This window comes from Lepisosteus oculatus, chromosome 1 (genome assembly GCF_040954835.1).
Source record: "Lepisosteus oculatus isolate fLepOcu1 chromosome 1, fLepOcu1.hap2, whole genome shotgun sequence".
NCBI classification, from domain to species: Eukaryota; Metazoa; Chordata; class Actinopteri; order Semionotiformes; family Lepisosteidae; genus Lepisosteus; species Lepisosteus oculatus.
Window position 1 is genome coordinate 32,678,497 of NC_090696.1, and position 21,607 is coordinate 32,700,103.

General features: G+C 34.7%; 1 protein-coding gene across 2 annotated transcripts in view; it reads left to right on the top strand.

The window, feature by feature from the left end:
- The window catches only part of LOC102692336 (B cell scaffold protein with ankyrin repeats 1), a 108,179-nt gene that overhangs the window by 40,558 nt on the left and 46,014 nt on the right, over nucleotides 1-21,607 (top strand). For both annotated transcript variants that reach the window (XM_015345060.2, XM_015345061.2), the window contains exon 7: nucleotides 11,303-11,499. In XM_015345060.2, coding sequence (XP_015200546.2) covers nucleotides 11,303-11,499 — 197 coding nt within the window. The remainder of the gene's footprint in view (nucleotides 1-11,302; nucleotides 11,500-21,607) is intronic.

Consider the following 21,607-nt stretch of genomic DNA (forward strand, 5'->3'; position numbering starts at 1 on the left):
TACCTGGTCTAAAAGACTTGAATATCAATGGTGCCCTATAGACGTTGTAAAAAAGTCAAACGATCAAGGAAACACACACACATATATATATATAGTATATGTTTGTGTACAGTATATTTTCTCATACTGTATGTGTTTTGGGACTGAAAAAATGTCATTCATAATTCATGATCTGCAATAACAAACACCCCTTCCCCCATATTATTCCGTTAACTATGTCTTGACCTCTGTAATGCCTGTAATGTAGTGTATATCTGTGACAAAACACAAACTGTGCCACCACAAAGCTGATGATATTAGTCACAGTATAACACTGAAATAAGAAGAAAATACATTGCAAAACCTCAAATCTACCATTCTTGAAAATTTCATGTAATCTTCCACCAGTATAATCCTTAACATAATTCGTTTAATGACATTCTACTAGAATTTTGTCCAACAGTTAATCATTTACTGATTAAATTTCATATGTACAGTACAGTATGGCAGATCAAGTTTTGATGTAATAACTTCTTACTTTGTTATTTTTTATCTATGTAGCTACTATAGCTAACTATAAAATAACTACAGATGTCTAACAGCACTTTGTTTAATGGCTTCTAATTTAATTTAAATTTAAAGAAAATATACAGGGTCTTATGGCTACCTACTGTACAAGTTATTTCTATGGGGGATGATTGACTTGATCCCATAGCAATTTCAGATTAAGAGAAATTAAAATCAATGTATACCACATAATTTCTGTTCAGTCATGAACACATAGTATGGACATTGGTGCTGAGTTAGACACTTCAGTCATCTAAATTGTGCAGTAGAATGGCAATCACTAAACTAGACTTGTCAGCAGATGTATAATTTTCCCTTATTGAGGTGTTTAAAGATAATTCAATAATTCGCAATTGAACATACACAATCAGAAAATCTATGAAAGACAGAAAATGCAAGATGATGCATGTTTTATCACAGACCCCTACTCCAATATACCCTTTAAGATAAGAAAATCCTGCACTGAGTCTGAGTCATTTATAGTATTGGTGACATTTAGAAATGTTGTTGTGCCTTACAGTTAAGACAAGCATTACAGTGTTCTTTTCTTTAAAAATCACACACATATGGGATGTTCTTAGGGTGTCTTCCCTTTGATTTCTGTTGGCAAATTAGATATTCAAAAGCATTTAAAAGGGTATAAGAACATGTTCCTGTACTTCCACATACAGCAAAAATGAATTCTACAAGAGCTAACGATTATATTGTTCACCTAATTTTCTTTTACCAGAGCAAACAATGGCATACAGACAGCAGCAGAACTTGGTACTGTTGCAAAACTTTAGAGCTTTAAATAATAATTGCTGCATATATACTGTATTAACAGATATAGAAGTTACATGACAAACGACTTACACTGTAATGAAATGAACTACAGATAAGTGTCCTTCTTTTGGATTTTGTTTTAAATTAATTTCTGAATATTTATTTTTAAAGAATCCAATTTCCAGAATCTAAATAACACAAACTTTATCTTTAGTTCAGGTAAAATAAATGTATATTCTAAGTGTTAACAAATAACATCAAAATAGCCATTTAAGGGCAATCATTTCTTTAAAATAGCTTTAAAGCTTCTATATGGCATAGAAAAGGACATCCTGTGCAATGTTTGGCTAACAAAGGTCATTGGTATGTTTGATTCAGGAGCAGTGAGTACCATCTCACTGGTTTTGTATGTGTGTTTACTGAGACTGATGGGACTAAGGATATTGTAAGTGGTTGAATTGTGGTAAGCATTATTGATTGCAATTGCATGCTTCTTATAGTGCTCCTTGTCATGTGACGGTTCCCCTGTCTGTAACCCTAGTGTGTCCTGTGTACAGAAACCCCAGAAGTTTTGGTACAGTAGCAGGGAAACAGATATTTTGGCTTATCACATGATTCTGGCCTGTGTGCATGGCTGCACTTTTGGCTGTCACCTCCAGTGCCTGAAAGCTACAGTAATGTATGTGGCTAAACAGGTCTTCAATAAAATACTTTTGACCTTTCTATTTGTTATTGCCAGCACTTGAGTATTTTTTGCATAGTTTCTACCTAACTACAAGAAAGAAGATTTTTAAATTATGTGGAATTTGGGACTGATCCAGCTCCAAGATAAAACACTCACTATTACAGGCAAAGTGCTATGTATAAAAAACAATGTATCAGTACATGAATGCAATATTAAATTCCTTCCAATTTTTGGGGGGTGGAAGTTCATTTAATTGTGATTTTTGCACAAGAAATACTGTATGCAAATGTAAATGGTTCTGATACCAAACTGAAAATGCATGCTGGAAGAGTAGCATCAGTTTTTAATTAATGATGTGCAATTAAAAACTATGTAGAGTACAGAACTAAATATTATACTAATTATTTTTATAATATGTATTTATTTATAAATTACAAATATTTATAATATTTAATATTTACTAATTATAAATATTAAACTAAAGATTCACTTGCAATGAAAAATAAAGGCTTCAGCTGCACTATAACAACTGGATTTTATATACAGTACATATTCTAGGGAATAATGGGTAGACCCCCTGAGCGCTTGGTGCACTCTTTCTCGGAGAGCAATCTGAAAACTGCTAGTGCAGAAAACTGTAGTCAAAGGTCATCTGAAAATTAGTTCGCTCATTGGGAAACTCACAGAAGTCACTCCATTGACCTTTGATCTGAAGTGAGTCAATCAATCAGTTGAGTTCATGTCATGTGTCTTTGCCATGACAACCCTCTCTAGTCAATTATTTGTTGGTATGTGTGTGGAGTAAGCAAGCTGAGACTGGTCCTGTATTAGTTTTCCCTTAAGGTTGTCAATAGGCTTTGTGATTGGAAGACAACAGTCTAAGGATTTTATGCAAATAAAAATGACCTCAATCTACCACAAATGAAGTTGTGCAGTCACCGATGTGTGGTCTTTCCAGAAGCTAAAATGTGAACCTAGTCTCTTGGATTATGGTGGAAACCTTCAAACCAGATATCCAAAGGCTTTTTGAAGAGTTATTAAATCAATTTTCTATTTTGGTAATCCCATGTATATAAACACCTACCACATGTTTTGGGGAATATTTAATGGAAGTAGTGGAAATAATTACTTTAAAAGGAGTATTGCACCATTTATTTTTTCACGTAAACTATTTTACTAAAACTTTTTACAATTTGTTAACATTATTTAAATTATGAGTCTTCAACGCATCAGAAGGAGAGCTTCAAACTGGCTGCAGTGTTTTGCCTTAAAACTGGTCTTCCACAATATTCTAAAATAAACTCACTGCCACAAAATAAAATCCAGTGAGATGCATATGCTACTGTATGTGTTTTGCAAAGATAAGCTAGCCGTCCATGTTTTAAAAAAGTTGAATGAGATACAGGTCACTGGATCTAGCAACCAAAAGACTCAGATAGGCTGTATGGCCTACTCTGGTTTGCTACCTTATGTTCTTAAAGCAAAGACAGGAGGAACAAAGCAGATAGCCACTGAAATGTGTAGGGTTTTGTGTTTCTCCAATTAAGTAGATTAATTCGTCTCCCCTATACTATATTGTAAGACATTTGCCAGAAAAGTTATAAATGTACTGTAGTTTGATGTCATTGTTAGATGAGATGATTGTGAGGACCAGGATTACAATGATGCATTGACTCATTGCATTTGACATTAGTGGTGTATCTGTGGATGTGGAGTGTTTCATGATGTACATTGTCATATGAAGTCTTTGTCAGCTACACATAAACCAGTTCATATCTAGTTAGTGGCTATATTACAGCCCAATGATTCTGCCTGCTGAATCCTCCACACTTCGAAACTGCTCAGAATGTAAAATGCTCTTTCTTTTCTTTTTTCTGCCTCAAGACTAAATGTCTGGAATGACTACTTTGGTGCTGAACAGCAAAACGCCTACAACTCTCATCTGTAGAGTTACAGTACATCAATATGGCGGTGTTTCACAAGCATTACAATATGAGTCCAGAATACAGTTAGAGCTTCTTTCTGTCAGTTTTTTTTAATTTACACAAGTTCATACAGTAATTGTTTTTAGCTGAAGAAAGAACTTCGCAGTAGCTTCTGCTATCTTGCTGTTTTAAAATTCTTGACATGGAAAATGGATTATAGCTCTCAGCAGAGTAGTTCTTATTTGATTCCATAGCTGAATCTACCATCTCAGCTGCAGCCCATTGCAAGATCAGTGCCTTCCATCTGCTCAGGACTCAGGCAGAAATTAAAAATATGCTTACGCTTTTATGCTCTCTTCTAGTATTTAGAGTAAAGGAAAGTAAAAAGGTTAGATAAGATATGAAAACCATTGAGTATTTCCCTAAACAGAAAAGTGATATTGGCTTTCTGGAGTAAGAATACTATAAATGTATTTTTTTCCTTTTCCTTGCCTTGTCCACTCCAGTCCATGTTCCTGGCTTCCTTACTGTGACCATATTACTATACATTTACTCCTGAACAGCTAAATACCCAGTTTATCTGTTTTTCTATGAGGCTATTTGGAACAGATGTTAAAATAAGACTGCTCCACCAAATACCCCCTCCTTCAACGATCCAGCAACATTGGAATATTTTATTATTGAATCCACTGGTAGTTAACCCTTATGACACAATGCAATTTCTAGGAACCCTCTTGAAAGTAATTGCTCTTATGTAAGGATCTGCTTAATTTGTCCAAATGTTTTCGACCAACCTGTGTACCATAGTCAGAAAATGTTTTTTCATCTCTTCATCCAGTTTGGTGGTCACAAAATGCCTGCTGACTCAAACATCCTCAATGCTACTGTGAAGACAAGATCTGAAATTCTGTAGTTAGTGATGAACCTTTGTTGTGCTTTTGCTTGCAACAGCCAGGAGCTTTTGAGGAATATTTTTCTGCACTGCCATGTTATATTCTACTTACTGAAAGGAAGGTCTGATAATCTTGGGATTACATTAAACAAGAAATACTTGCCCTCAGCTCTGAACACAGAAAGTCAAAATGAGACCATTCAACTATCTTTGTTGTCAGAAATCTTTGAGCTTCCTACAACTCCAGGTTCTTCACTTTCAAACAGCCTGCAGGACTCCACACTGTCAGCAAGCAAAGGCCTAGAAAAGTCTTATTACAGCTTTATACTGCAGTAGGTCTGAGAAATATTTCTGACTTTCTTTCTTAATTCTCCTTTGGACTTATTTCTTCTTCAAACTGTTTCCCTTGTTCATAAAAAAATATAATTGTATTATAAAAGCTACATTCTTATTCTGGGTCACTGCAGCTTTTACAAAGATTTATTTCAATATGGCCCTTGTACATTTTAGACAACCACTTTTTTCTCCTAGGAGATGGTTACAAATGAGGCTCATTTCCTTATTTTTTTTATTTTGTAGTCACATTCTAACTCATACCAGATTATAGGATACTTTACATACAATCTTCCTTAATTAAACAAATTCAGGTTTCTTGAAATCACATGTCTATCCATGTTGCATATTTAAGAAGCCCCTTATTTGACATCCCTCCCAAGTGCAATTTGCTCTTCTCAAATCCCTGGGTCCTACATTTTGATTATCATTGGCCAAATCTCTCCACATTGAATTTAAAGTTATTAGTTCAGTCCTTTCAGGGAATGTGCTATGGGGGGCTTCATTTCTCTGGAAAATTGCCTGTTCAGGAAGATTGATTAATTGATTGACTAGAATGAGAATGCAGCAGAATACTTTGCTCTCATTTCTTGGGTACTCATTTAATCAGCTGCCTGAGAAACACCTAGTCTTCAAAAGACAAAGCAAATTCCTTCATTTACTGTATACCCTGCTTTGGATTCAAAACTGATTTCCACCCATCTTCAGTCTGGATGGGATTCATTTAAAATTGACTCTACATTAGGACTAAATTTATAGCAGTGGGCTATAGCCAACTTTTTAATTCTTTCATCAACACAGCTTAAAACTAAACAAAAATTGACATTAATGAAAGCCTCTTGCACACTTCTTATTTATATGAGTGATATACTGTAAACTAACATAGGCAGAATGAACATATCAATACAGATGTAAATATACATACGTACAGTACAGTATACGCTTAGCTGTGTCACTCTGATACTGTAAGTCCTAATAAGGGTGAAACAGCTGTCTGTGGCTGTTGAGTTTCCTTTGGATTTATTTCTGTTTTTATATATACAAAGCAGAATTAGGAGTCTGTTTAAACAGCTTCTCTTTCTAGGATTGCAAAGTGACCAGAGCTAATGTTCATATTCCCGTAATTCACAGTAACTGCTTGCTCTTCAAGAAGCACTGTGATCCTGTAAGGTGTTCCTTATAAGATATATGTAAGTGTATGTGTACTTCTAATGAAATTCAAAAAGGAAACATTCAGAATATTCTACAATAATCACAAATTTAGCATTTCAGTGAAATTTTTAATTTTATAATAGGAGAATCATTTTTATGCTTGCCTCTCTGTATTAAGAAAAAGATGCTGATGTGGCAAAGGTAGTTGAGATTAGATTAGCATATATTTAATTCTTGAAGCTATCCGTCTTGGTATCTGATGCTTATGCTGTTGAACATGGTCAATAGTGCAATCTATCACCAATCATTACAATCACGCCTGAAAGAAAATCCACCCACTGGGAAATCAGGCCTGCAGAGAATACACTTTCACAGGTTGATTATCTTATTCATACATTATAAACAAGCCTATCATGAAATAATAATATATTTTTTTCATATTTAAGTTTTGCATTTAATTAATGTACTCTTTTTCTCCCATGCTTTTTTAATGTGCATTGTTCATTATTTAAGTACTTTTGTACTTAAATACAAAGCTACTTAACCTTTGCAAACTAAACTAAACTAATTTATTATGCAAACTAATGCTGTAAGTACAGTACATTAACCTAGCTCTATTCTCTTTACTTAATCAGTATTTTCTTAATATTCAGAAAAATAATATTAATACCCATTGAACAGTATGAACTGCTGTACAGTATACTGCTATTATGCTGTATTTTAGCCTGTACTGTATGTATTTGCCCATAAACATAAAGCTAAGGTTACTAAAATTTAATTAGGTAATTTAAATACAATGTTTTAAAATAATTCACATCTGTTAAACATCTGTGGTTTCAAAGAAAATAAAACCAGAGATGTCCAGTCCAAACACACAGAACATATTACATTCAGAAAATTAGATATGTTTTTTTTCTTCTTAGTACTTAATATAATTAAAGTTTTTATAATCATTTGGCTTTGCAAAAATCCTGAAGCACTTTCTCGCACAACACATTTCCCCCTTCCCTCCTGGGAATGTCAATCCTCAATTTTGGCACGTCTCATTTGGTATTTGGTAGCAGCTATGAGCTTAAGAGGCCGTAAATGTAAAGTATACCCTATAGTATATCTGCTGAAACAGTATTTTTCAAATAAAGATTATCAGCAAACACTAAAGGGTTTTGGCAATCTCTAAATATTCCTTCTCTTCACATACAGAAGCTCTCCAGACAGCTGCTTCAATTTTAGATGGATTCCTGAAGAAAGGTGATGTCATTTTTTGCAGTTGGCTGATTGGTCTCTTAGTTGAGCTCTTAACCATAAGTCAGTCCCAGTTTAAAACCTGTTAGTGGCAAAGACCCTTTTAGCCTACTGTATGTCTGCCTGGAATTTCCTCCCCTTAACCATTTTGTTATATCTCTACAGCAGAACATAGCAGGAGCCTGATTCAGGTCTTAAATTGAAGCTAACCCCATTGGCTTTGAGTGTGAACAGTCACATTTCTTATATTTTTAAAAGTACCTTGGAGCATGTTAGGAATAAAGGATTTGTTGCTATAGTTACTTAACCGGATAGAATTTGATCTTGCTTTTTGAAAGAGAACAGCCAGACTTTGACTTATAATTGGTATTCTACGGTACTGTGTGGAAAAACCACAGCAAAAGAACACTTGTCTTAATCCAGTGACCATGAAATACAGTGCTTTATAGAACACTTGTCCACGCTTGAGATCCGCTGCTGGGATTTGTAGTGCGAAGTGTTACTCAGCAGATGACTGCAGTTCACTGCAGCAGTCTTAAAGACAGTGCAGGACCCAGGCTTCTCTGCTGGGTTCTAAGAAGAGCCAACGATGACAGGGCGCTTGGCTGAGGTGAAAGGACTGCGAGATGTTTACTGGCAGGTGGTAGACAAGCGGGTGACAGACATGGTACAGGGCTGCCTGGAGAACAGGCAGACTGTGGGAGATTGACAAGAATAGGGCTGCCCGGGAAACAGTCAAATGCTTGCAGGCTGGCAGGGTATATTCACCACTGGACAGATGCTGATACCAAGATACGGTCTTTGGTGATTGCAAGAATAGGTGTCCAAGCGCAGGGTTGCTTGTTACACTACTCTCAGTAGCTCAATCTCTGAGCACTGGTCTAAAAGTGTTTCAGGCCCTAACTGTGGTGGATAATTGCAGGCTTGATTGTAAGATTGACTCCTTGATTGAATGGGAGCCAGACAAACAGATAAGTAGCCCAACCTAGTCCTCAACGGGTCGGATGTAAAATGAGCACTCATTGGAAGACTACAGTTTCCTGTGGTAACTGCAGGCAGCAAGCCAGTCAGAGTCCAGGCATGACACTAAGTACAGTAATTGAGTGCAGGGAACATGTTTACCCAGTCCCGAATTTTTACATTATGTACTGTATAAAATATTTCACAAAAAAAAACAAATATTTTCATGTTTATTTTTAGTTTCATTCTATCATTTAGATTGTATAATTTTCATTAAGACAAAATATTACGTTATGTTATTAATGTGCATGTAAACCTGAAAAAAACACATTGCATTCACAACAGACTATATGTTATTTTTTAGATATTCAGCTAACAGTAAATTTACTTTGTGATAGAGGCCAAGGGCGTTATACTTCATGCATTCTACACAAAATACATTATATGTGCTCCTTTATACTTATTTGCACAAAGAGCAGTGTGACAATATTTTTTGTTAATGAAAGTTAAACTTTGCATGTAGTAATATTATTGTGTATATATTGCAATATATTAATATATTTGGGCAATATTATTTACACAATGTTTGCATTTATACACAATATACAGTAGGCTTCCATTAAGAGTCCTGCAGGTCCCCTCTTATTATACATGGTACAGTAATTTGAGTAGCTGTGAAGTGATGGGATAAAGACCAAAGACAAATATTTACCATACATGTGGTTTTTGTGAGTGGCATTTATTAATTTTACATTTCTAAGGTAATATTCAGTTTCTGTAAGTGTTTAAAACAGAACTGGAAGTACCAAGAAAAGCATGTGCTGCACTGTTGTTTTTCATTTGGTGTGTGAGTCAAATACCTGGACCAAATACTACATTTTCCAACTTGCCACACAGGATAAAAACAGTAATTATGCCCTGTATTATATAATTTTATAAGATATATAAAATATATTTATTAAACCATTATTGTATTGCTTACCGTCAGTGCAGTTTTGATGGGCATTCCAAATTCCAAATAATAGGTTTATTCCATGCTGAAAAAAAAGAAGAAAGAGAACACAACGTTTCGGCCGTGGAGCCTTCTTCAGGTGTGAGGTCATTCCAAATGACTGCATGTTTTTAAATTTACTTCAAAAAACATATTTATATAAATATTGTAAAGTTATTTTGAAAATAGTGTTATCCCACACATTCCACTTACCACATTTTTTTACAAGATGTTCACAGGTACAACATACAGTATAATAAATGGGATTTATCTGAAGTTTTACAAAATCGAGTAAAGAATACAGTGGATGATATTTTGATTAATTCCCTTGATTTAAAGTCTGTACTTCTCATCCTTTATATCTCATCTCCCCATATGCCTAAAACATTGGTTCTCAACCACTGTCACAACAGACATTGGTATAGAGTTTTGTAAAGTCACTCACATAAGGGAAGGATAAATATGAATAGATTAAATTGTTGATATATACAGTATGTATTAATGTTGTGGAGTAAACGAAGTGTTGTGTTACAAGTCCATGTATATACAGTACATACATTTGACGAAGGCAACGTGGTAAAACAGTAATAAATAATTGCCTGCTAATGTGGTAGCTTACATCTTATCTAATTTGTTTTGTATTCTCCTAGCATTTAAGTGTAAGCGCTTAATTCATGTGTTTTGTTTTTACCTTTAGTTCTCCCTTGTTTGCTGCTACCAAGGTAGCTTTCATTTTCTTTATTTTTCTCCTACCATTATATTTAAACTGAAAGGCTTCCCATGATAGAAATTTGTAGCCTTCCCCTGCATCTTTTGTGTTGACAGTTTAACATTTGAAATCATTCACCTTTGCTCAGTGCTGGTAGGATTCCTGAGAAAACAGCTGATTTAGTTCTTCAATTTATTGCCAAGTTGTTTGAAATTTTTTCTGCATGGAAAGGCTCTATGGATGATCATCTCCTTGCCACAAACCCAGCAAACTATTTTCTTCTCATGGCCCCTGGTGAAAATCTCACTATCAGTGTTCTGGAGAATAAAATCTCCAACAATCTCCACTTCTTTTTCAATTCTTGGTTGAGACCAGTGATTGACCCACACTTCCTTGCTCAGTATTTTGAGTCACAAGCTAGTCAGTTTGCTGCTTCTTACTTTCTCTCACCACACCTGAATGATTTAATGGATTTTGACCTCTCCTTTCAACCCTTGGATTTTGCTCTTTTGGACTATGCCTCACGGACTCGTTTGCCATCTCAGACACTCGCTTCGCATACTGTTGGTCTCAGCTCATTTAGCGACGCTCCGGCCTAACAGTTCTCCAGTGTATTAACCTTTTTGGTTTCTATGTGAAAATTAGGCAGATGTAGCTTGGGTTTAGAGTTCCTCTAGAATGCTCCACATGTACACAAAATTATCTAATGTATTATACACTACGTGTGATGTACTTTATGCAGAAAACTGTATTTTGGAGATGACTACTGTACATGGACAAATGGCTGAAATAATGTTAGCCTTCCTGTACATACTGTAAATAACACCTTTTCAACTCCTCTTGAAATACTGCTTTGTAAACTAGGCTAGCAGCTATCATAGATAAAGATTAAAGAAGAGTTTATTTTTATTTAAAGGCAAACAAAGGCAAATTACTGGATATATCAACTGCTAGCTACCAAACAAATTCTTGCCCAATTAGAAAATGGACTTCACCTGGCTTGGTTCTTCCCTCTTTAATCCATTCTTTAAGTATTAGAGTATAATCACCCTCCAAGACTTGCACATTTTTCTTTAAATTATCTAATTTCCTTTATTGATAGCTGAACATTCAGATGATCTACCGACTCTCCTTCACTTTGCGGCAAAAAATGGATTGAAGAATTTGGCCAGTCTGCTCTTACAATGTCCTGGAGCTTACCAAGCTATCAAAATGATGAATAAAGACGGAGATAACCCTCTGAAGCTTGCTGAGAAACACGGCCATACAGAGATGCAGAAACATATGCAAGAAACCCTGGTAAGTATCCACAATTCTATTAATTATTTCGAGCAGATGATGATGGATTAATGTATGTTTATTTTATTTATGGATAAGGAGACAGTCCCAAAAAAATTGTGTTGATGCAAGTTTGGTAGGTGAAACATACAAAATCAGTTCCTTAATAAAATTGATTTCAAAAGGGCTGACAGCCAGATCAAACATCCTGCAGGGAATTTTAATACTTTCAGTGTCATACGGTAGGTGTCTCACCAGCAACATGTTCTTTCAGTATTAATGTAATTCTGCATTCAAACAGCACCAAAGGAGTCTGCTTGCAATACTGAAAACGTATTAATAAGTGAAGGGGTTTGTTTTGCTTGATACGACACAGCGCTCCTCCACCTCCACTGGTCAACATCAATAAGTCTTGTCCTGTAAAAAGGGGAAATAAACTCTCTCCTGCTGACTTTGACATTTAAAGTAGGGAACTTTCTAAGATACTTGGCATTGCATACCTAGAGTACTTTGCATTTTGGTTTATTAATTATTGATTGTAATGATGTCAGTTTCTTTTGCAACAAGACTGCTTTGTGTTAAACATTTGTGCAACTGATTTAGCACTGTCTTTTGCACTGTTTTGTGGAGGAAAGAACAGTAACAACATGAGAGAACATTTAATCTAAATACAGTATGTAATTCAAAAATTGGAACTAATATTTTGGTAATATAATAGGCAGACGTTTCAGCACAGGAGCAGATTCCTTTTGGATAGATTTTAAAAACTTTGAGCCATTTGGTTACCTTGAGTGAGAGTATCTCGGTGTTTAAGACTGGATTTTTCATGTCTGACCCTGGATAGAAGGTGTATCTGTTTTTTTGTCTCTTTTTAAGCAGGAACACCCGAAGACCTAGAAGATGTTCATGAATAAGATCCATTTATGCCAATAAAAAGCTGTTATAAGTTTAATTAATTTTCACTCATTGTTATCAGCTACAGCACTTGCTGCATTAATGTGTGAACTGTACAAACTATACAATTGAAGCATAGTATTTAATATTTCTTCACTCACGGCCCAGGTACAGACATGCAAGACTGGTAGCTTTCAAAATATTCTCAGATATAATTCACAGAATTGGAAAAAATACTGCTTCCCATTCTGGTAATTGGAGTGCATTGAAACTGCATGTTAAAAAAAAGGAAACATTATCATGAAGAAAAAAGGCTAAGAAAAAAATCTCCTGGGATTCCACTGACCTGGGTCAAATCATTATGCTTACTGTCAGCTAGGGCATATGTTCCCAGCACGCTTAATAAGACTTTTATGACTGTTCATGGGTCATGCCTTCTTATACTTTAGGTAGATGTTTGTCAGTAATTTAGATAATTAATTTGACATGTGAAGCTTCTTTCCCCTTAGGAATTCATTGCTTTTGACTAGGTGTTCAAAAGAGCATGGTCCCTTTTTAATACTATGGAACTTTAATTGGATTTCATTTTATTCCAGTATGTAATAAAAGCTTTTCATATTTTTTTCTGCAAATACAATTCCTGTTTGCTCATGCATACTTAAATACATACTGCAGTGGGCGATCTAGTGTGAGCTGCTTGTATTATTGCTATTTATGATAGTGATAATGTTGAAAGCTCTTTGCTAATGGTGCCTTTGAAAATTTTAATGCTGAGAGGAGCTGTTAGCCCTCATAATCCAGGTTGCATTTACTGTAAGAGGAGAGTGAGTACAGTACATTTAGCAGGCGTAGAACATTGCATTTATTCTTGATAGGCACTAAAAAATTCAAATAGCAGTGCGAATACATACACATGTGCGATTTGCACAAAGGAATGTGCAGTAGTCTTCTTCACAACCTTGATTCCCATTGTTACAGCCAACCACAAAGAAAACATGTAGAGACAAAAGGAAAACATTCACTTGTTGCTAAATATTTTAAATAAAAAAACAAAGGCTCCTGTAAGGAAAACTATTTTCTGAAAGAAACATTTATTCATGCTGCATAGATTGAAAAAGAAAGTGGGGGATGTGTAATCTTGTGTTTTTATCAGAAATAAAAACATATTAACCTTGAAGATCCTTTTGTGAGCTTCTTCACTAGTCTCAGACCTAAACACACTTTATTTATGCAAAGACTTTGGACCTGTGTGCTGGTATAATATGTCTTGTAAGGTTTTAATCAAGTGAACAAATCATGACTGCTAGGGGAAAGAACAATCAAGAAGCAGATCCAAGAAGCTATGTCAAAAAGAGTTTGAAGGAGTGGCATTGGCATACCCCAGCAGAAGGAAGCTAATAAGTACTGTAGCTGAAAACATGGTGGTGTAGTGCAATGGTTTGCAATGCTGATCCTGATCAAAGCAAACAATTTCCTTTCCTCAGCAGTTAAGGACCTGGATGTGGCAAAAAAATTACTACCAATCCTTAACCAATTTCCAGGTTTCAAACCTACCCTCTTTAAAATACAGTACAGTATGTGGAATGTAATTAATTGTTTGTTACAGTGATATTTCTGTCTCTATCTGTTCATCATAAACTGCTCAGCTATTAAAAGTTGTTTAGGGTGAAGTAAGAGGGCAACTTAAAAAGTAACTGGGGAACGAATGGCTCCATTTGCTAAATTTCTTCAACAGCCAAAAAATGCAGCATAGTATCTTTGAAGCCAAACAGTGAGATTAGAAACCGGTTACAAAGGTGAAGTCAAGCATAATTTTCAATTACATGGATTAGTTATCCTCTGTGATTAAGAATAAAGTTAACAAGAAAGCATCAGAAAACAAAGTGGTCCTTCAGTACTGGGGTTTATAGAGTAACTACAGATGCAGAGATTTAAGAGGATTGTAGGAATTAAAACGAATCCATTAATGAATACCTTGGATTGTCACATATTATTCCTAGTGAACCGAAGCCACATTGCTACTGTATGTAGGTTTTCCCTTTTTATACCTGACCTAAAACATTTATATAGCAAATGAGTTAGGAAAAAAAGGCTGTTTTGCAAATTACAGTGACAACTTTGTTATTCCCAGTAATCATTGTTTAGTATTGTTGCTGTGGTCACTGTAGTCAGTGATTATTGTAGTAAATATAAATTTTATGTTAGTGGTCTTATCTATGGTTCATTCCTATGGAGACTAGCTTAACCTCCCACTGCTATATACAGTAATATGTTTAATATGGTGGTCTTAATGACTTGCTCATGTGTCTGTTCACTTGCCTCCTAGCCTAGGCATATCCAGGTAAACAATCTCAAATATAAAAACCTTTTGTGTAATGTAATCAATTTGAGAATGTTTAAATTATAGTTATAAAATATTTTATTGAAGAGGGGAAACAAAGTCCTTCACTGTATATTGTGTTTTATGCTGCAGAATTCTAATTTGATTTGACTCCATGTGTGCACTGCTTTTAATGTAACTATGTAATATGGTCTCCAGGAAAACCTATTAAGGGTTCATGCTAATTTTTGTGGTGATTTTTTTTTAATACATCACAGAGGAAATTTATGTAAACAACAGCTTTTATCTGTGATCAGTAATCGTTCAGAATCCTTTTACATCCCTCAGAACCAGGTAGCTATAGCTTTTCCCATCTTTGAAGTGGCATAATTGAAGGGGACATTACAGTCTTCTCTTATTTCTGGTAAATTTTATGTACATTTTCAGTATATTTATTTTATTTATATTTATTGATATATTTCACCTTGTTGCTGATCATAGATTCCTAAGTTCCAGACAAAATGGGATTATAAATGTTCATTATTACCCCAGTACAGTTCAAAATTCAGGTTTTATCCCACCAATATATCTTTCCAACTGTACAATCTTTCTCTGATTGAAATGTAATTGATGACTTTAAGTACATTCAGTATATTTTAGGCATACTGTATGTGTTTCATGCTATTATGTTCTAAGAACCCTCAAAGATGCAGACTTTACCAAATTAGATTTTAGTTCTAATTTCAGTTTTCAATCAATTGTATTCTCTCTCTTTCATCATTTAAGTATATCCATTTCTCAAATTGCACAGGAGAAATGCTGATTATCACTGCTACTCATCATTACTGCTCTGGTGCACTGATAAATTTAAATACCTGAGTGTCTCTTTGGTCCTCCTGATAGCTTTGCTTTTTTATTGAACTGTTCTAAATGAAATGCACCCTGTGAACAGAAGATTCCACAATGAATGCTGAAAATACCAACATCTGTTCTGAAGTCATTTATTTCCTAGCAACAGTCTTAATTATAGTCACTTAGGAAATGGCTTGGACAAGCCATGCAGTTGAATTGGTTTTCCAGATATATGGACATGAATGTTTGTGCTTACACAATGATAGCAATTTGAAACCAGACAGCAATAAATTACTGTTACATTTGAAAAAAAAAATGGCATCCCTTAATTACTTCTCCCAGATATTAATTTATTATAACACCCTGATTCCAAGTATGAGGTTACATGTACTGTACATTGAAGTACTGTATATTGTATCATGAGTATAGGATTTTGTTAATCCATTATAGTTAAGGTAAAAACCTGTCTACATTCAGTATATTTTAGGCATGTGTGTTTCATGGTATTATGTTCTAAGGAGCCTTAAAGATGCAGACTTTACCAAATTCAGTTAACATGTTCACTATATCTTTATCGTCTTCAATTATCAACCTCCTATCATCTTGTAAACTATTTGCTTCAACTTTTACAGTTTTTTTTTCTTTTGTAACACTAAAAAATGCTTTGCACTATTTGCCTGTCCTGCAATGTTATTCTCTAATTTATTAATAGCAGTTTTAACATCTGTTTTAATCTGTGCCTGAATCTGTGCTCAGTATACTCTTTCTATCTTTGAATCTTGGGCCCATTAATACAATCTGTAGGCTGCTCTTTTCCTAATATCTTCATAAAACCATTTCATTCATACTTTCCTAGACATGGATTTATTTAGGAATAAATTTGTTTTGAGTGCTTTTGTGTTTGTATTTGGGATTCATTTGTAAAAAAAAATGCTGATTCCTGTTTCTTCAAATTCTAAAGAACTTCAGGTTAGGGTTGTATAATAAAAACAATTTGCTTTCTCCTATTTTAATCTCATAATCATATTGCGTTATTTTTCAGTATGGTTTTCATCTTTCCAGTGAAGAAAGAATTCTGTTTTTAAAAATTGGTTTTGAACAGTGGAGCAGAGTGCACCAGTAAAATATTTTGCTTGGACTGGAGTTGATAAATACAGTAATTATAGTAATAATAAATATTTCAATTAACAATTTCCACAATTGAACTAAAGATATCAATACATTTATCCCTTCAGAGAGCATTTCCAATTATTGCGGCTTTCATGTTATATTGATTGTATACATATAATGTTAGGGGGGCCAAGTACTAATTTCATTACTTAGTTTGCCTGTGTACCCTGGTATGTTTTAATGGAGAGATAGAAGTGAATAGTTACAATAGCTCACAATTATTCTTTAATTTCCTGAAAGTGCCTGCTTAAAGTTAAGGATTTTTGCTTTTCCACATTTAGAAAGTCTAATCATAATTCAAGACGAACATCAGACTAAACAGTCTTTTAGATTGCAAATCCAAAGTCCATGGTTCAGAAACAGAGGAATGGTATGTGGCTAACAGACTGCCTGTTGTAAATCCTGCAAGAATATTTTTCAATCAATTGTCATTACAACAGAAACTCAACCTTGAGAACACAGATGCTCATGGTGGCATCTTCAAAATGCATCTTCAACTTGCTATTCAATTTCAATCTAGTGGAATGTAATTTAAAGCTGTTGTATGAATTATTTCCTTACTCTATACCACTTAAATTACTAAACGATATGTCATGTACAGTAAATGCAGAATTCAGATAGCTTGAGGTGTTTCATGTTATTGACTGCAATAATGTAACAGTGTGGGGAAAGTCATGCCATGTCATTTATCATACCGCTTTATACCATACTATGTAGTGGGTAAGTAACATAGTGAAATTAGGGAAACATACAATTGCATAAACTACATTTACATATTTATAGAACTTCTGTAAGAATTATTTTGTTGTTTTAGTTAGATTTCTAAAATATTTTAACAGACTTTCTTCTAACCATTATAAGACAGACCAAAGGTCTGAAAAACGTTTGTCTTTTCTCACATCAGAGAAAACACACTTTTAGCCTGTTCCTAAACATAACTCTTCTTAGGAACATTTTATTTATAGTTTAATAACATGACTGATGTTTACAGTACCTTTGTTATTCAGGTGTAGTAAATCAGTTTATCCATTATATCTTCATCTTAAAAACTAAAAATGAAAGTCTGAGGTAACCACATTATATTTAACTTAGCAGAAGTATTTTGTACATACTGTATCATTTGAGGTTTGTACAGTACCACTGCCTCACTAGTTAAATTGATAACTTCCTATCACTTTGATTAAATTAACATACAGTATGACTGTGTTAATGCATGAAATATGTTACCCGAGATGGTATAATTGCACCAGAAAAGGTAATAATGTCTGCTAGTTATTATATAGTATGTGATAAAATAAAATGCTAACTGTATTTTGCTTACATTGCATTGGCTGGGTTTGAGTTTCTGACTAAGGTGGTTATTTTGTAGTTACTTAACATATATATCATGTATACATACTGTAACTTTTACCTAAAAAAAACAGAAAGAAAACTTAAACTTCAGTTTACATTTTGATTTTTGTTTTCCTATTTGCAGTTTCAGAGCACATTCCAGTGCAATATCACAAAAGTAAGAACAGATATACAACAGGCATCTGAAAACATAATGTAGGAATGTCAAGTTATTATAAAGCATTTATTTCTAAAATTTGCAGTGCCAGGAACATTTTATCATGAGCAATGCACTTGCATATGCTTTTATAATAACTTATTTTGTAATATCCAATGCTGTGTAAATTACAATGTTATTTGTTCATTTGTCATGCCCTATCATTATTAAGGAAATGATTTTCCATAGAAGTCAGAATACTGTATGTTTTTCTTTGCCATCTAAAATATATATAGTACTGTTGCGTTGCTAAATATTTTACAGCTCTCTTTAGTTTCAGCCTGATTCAAGACTTTGCAAAAGACATTAAAAAGCAAAGGCCTTGAAAATTTAAGTTTAGTTTCTTTCTGTAAAAAGTAAGATGCATGATGCATTCACCACTGCAGAAGCACTCATATTCTTTTCCATTAAGATTTGTTTATTAACAAGAGGCAGCCACATCTGAGTTATTATAATGCACTTCTAGAATGCCACAGCTATGTGGAGGTATTATTTGAGCCTGTCAAGTTTCACATCACCGAATAAAATGTGAATGTGATACAGTATACTAACAGATACAATAAAGAGTTAATGAAAAAAATCTCATGAAGTAGGGAGTTTCAGAAAAAATGGTATGATAATAATGAAAGTACTGTATGAAAACGTGAAAGTAGGTACTTGTCACAAACTTAACATGATGTAAATTGATTGACAAAAGTTTTGCTGGAACCCATCATTGGAGAATGATTGCATATAAACTAATTATACAGTACATACTGTACAGTGCCTTGCTGCTTCTAATAATGTCCTGTTTTGTTGAAAAATAAATGATGCACTTTATTCACATTTTTTAAAATGAACATTTTTAATCGGAACATAACAATCAAACCAAACAGTTGTATAGTTAAAAGAAATTACATGTCTGCAAAAACTGCAAAGAAAAATCTGAAACTAATGTGTGGCAATCGAACATATTCTGATTATCTATTCACCCCCATGAACACTTGATAGAAGTGCCTCTGGCTGCAGTTGTTTTGGTTAACTTTCTACAAAAGAATTGCATGCATAGTGTTCATCAGTTTTGATGGACAGAAACCAAATTAATTCCACTGCAATAACAGTAAGATGTAATATGAGAAAGGCAATGCAATACAATTCTGCATTTCCTTTTATTTAGTTAGTTTGAAATTTACATTTTTAATTCAACTTCTGGGCAAATAAGGGTTATACTGTATGAGGGCACAGAAAAGGCAGTAGATGAGGTCCCAGGACTTGATCAATATTGTGCCGTGCAGTCAAGTAAAAATTAGTCACTGTAAGTAGGGTTCTCTAGTAACAAGACTCTCCTACTCACACTATCACAGTTGGACCTCCCTGTCAGTTTGGTAAGGTGTCGTGATTTGTGGTTTACCAGATTGCAGATTTACATTGATGAAGTGTGTTTGAGGCTGATGTTTTGTCTGGTTGGATATGTTGGTTCAGAACACTCCAGACAAATAGGGAAATGACTTACTTTCACCAGTAACTCCATTCACCAGGCTCCATATTCAATGGAGTTGAATTGTGGAGCTTAGTTGTGAAAGATCAATTAATCAAAATCATATCACAAACATTTTTATCAGTATCCCAAATATATACTTTTTATTTTATGTAAAGATGGATTTATAGAGTTTTAAGATTAAAATAATTTCACATCCATTTGAGCCACAGTCATACCTGATTAAACTGTATATTGCAGAAGACTGCCTTAAGAAGACATTGCAATTAGAGATGGCCAGTCCCTGGAAGCCACCATAGGGTCTCTAATTGTTGTAAATAGCCACATCAAGTCATTTTTCAATATTGACTTTACGCTTTCTAGTAGTGTAACAATCTGTATTTTGGGGAAGAGCCACGACAAACACCAGTAACAGTCAACGCCCCGTTTGAGGTCAGCAAAAAGAGAGAAAAACAAAAAAAGAAAGAAGAAAAGGGAAAATACACCTGGTACAGCAGTGTCCAGACTGGACTGTCCCCATTTAGAAGGGTCCAGTCTCGGGAAAAAAAGAACCTCTTGGAACAGAGGGATGCAGCCTGGACTTTCCCTATTTAGCAAGGTCCCTATTAGAGTAAGAAGAGAGTGAGGCCTAAACATTCCCAGCTCCGGAGAGGATACATGGCCTGATAGGAGAGGAGAAGCTCAACCTGCCCTGGTGAGAATATATGGCAGGACAGGAGAAGAGAAATAAAAGATGCCATTATGCTCTTTCTTCACAATCCTCTCCAGGACTGTCGCTCTAATATTCCCCCCTTGCAGGGGTTCAGAACTAGCTTCTTCCTCCGGGGAAGTGTTCAGTGTGTTTTTAAATGGCTCCCACAGCTGTGGCTAATCCAAAATTAACTGCCGCAGCTGTGGTTCTCAAGGCAACACACCACCCATAGACAAGAGCTCCGCCTCCACACTGAACACGCCCCGTATAATACCACAGTAGATATTTAAAGAAAAACTGCCATTCAATCAAGTATATGAACCTGTCTGAGTCTTTTCCTGTAGTTCTAAGAGCATAAGAATTTATAAATGAGAGAAGATAATTTGGCTCATCTCATTCATTTGGTATCAGTAAATAAAGTATCCACTCTGCAATGTACTGTATCCAAAACATGATAGATCAACTGTTTTTTATGCTCACAATTCTGTGTATAATTAAATACCTATGGTTCTCAGTACCTGTTATATACAGTAGTTTTAGGATTAATAGAAAAATAAAAGAGACTACATGTAGCCTTTTGTGTTTGATAGGTGCTGTGCTGCCTTAAGTCTTTGTCAGCAAACAAAAACAAATGTGACTAGCAGAGTCTAGGAGGGTTTATAAGGGAAAGATGGTGTCTTTTTAAAATGGCTTAAATATTTGTAAAGATGCCCCTCTCATCCTTATAAACATCAGGCTTCTAATTAATGTCAGGCTGCTGTCACACTTGAGCACACTTATCTTATTGGATCTAGTCTCATTGTTAGCCCTGAGGCCAAGCAGTGGGAAAGTGACTGACAAGAATCAACACAAAATCTTACTGCAGAACATCTAGAAAACAATAACACAACCTTGCTTAGAAGCAAAGAATTCACAGACATAACAAAATAATCTGAGAATGGTATAAACAAAAAACATACTACTGAATATATGAACATTTATGTATACTGTAAATAAGGTATATTCTATATACGTTACTGTAGTTTTTATATGCTTAAGTCATTTTCAACTTTGTAACACTGAGTGTACAAAACATTACTGACCATCTTTTGCTCTCAGAACAGCTTCAATTCTTTGGGTCATGGACAAGGTGTCAAAAGCATTTCACAGGGATGCTGACTCATGCTGACTCCAGTG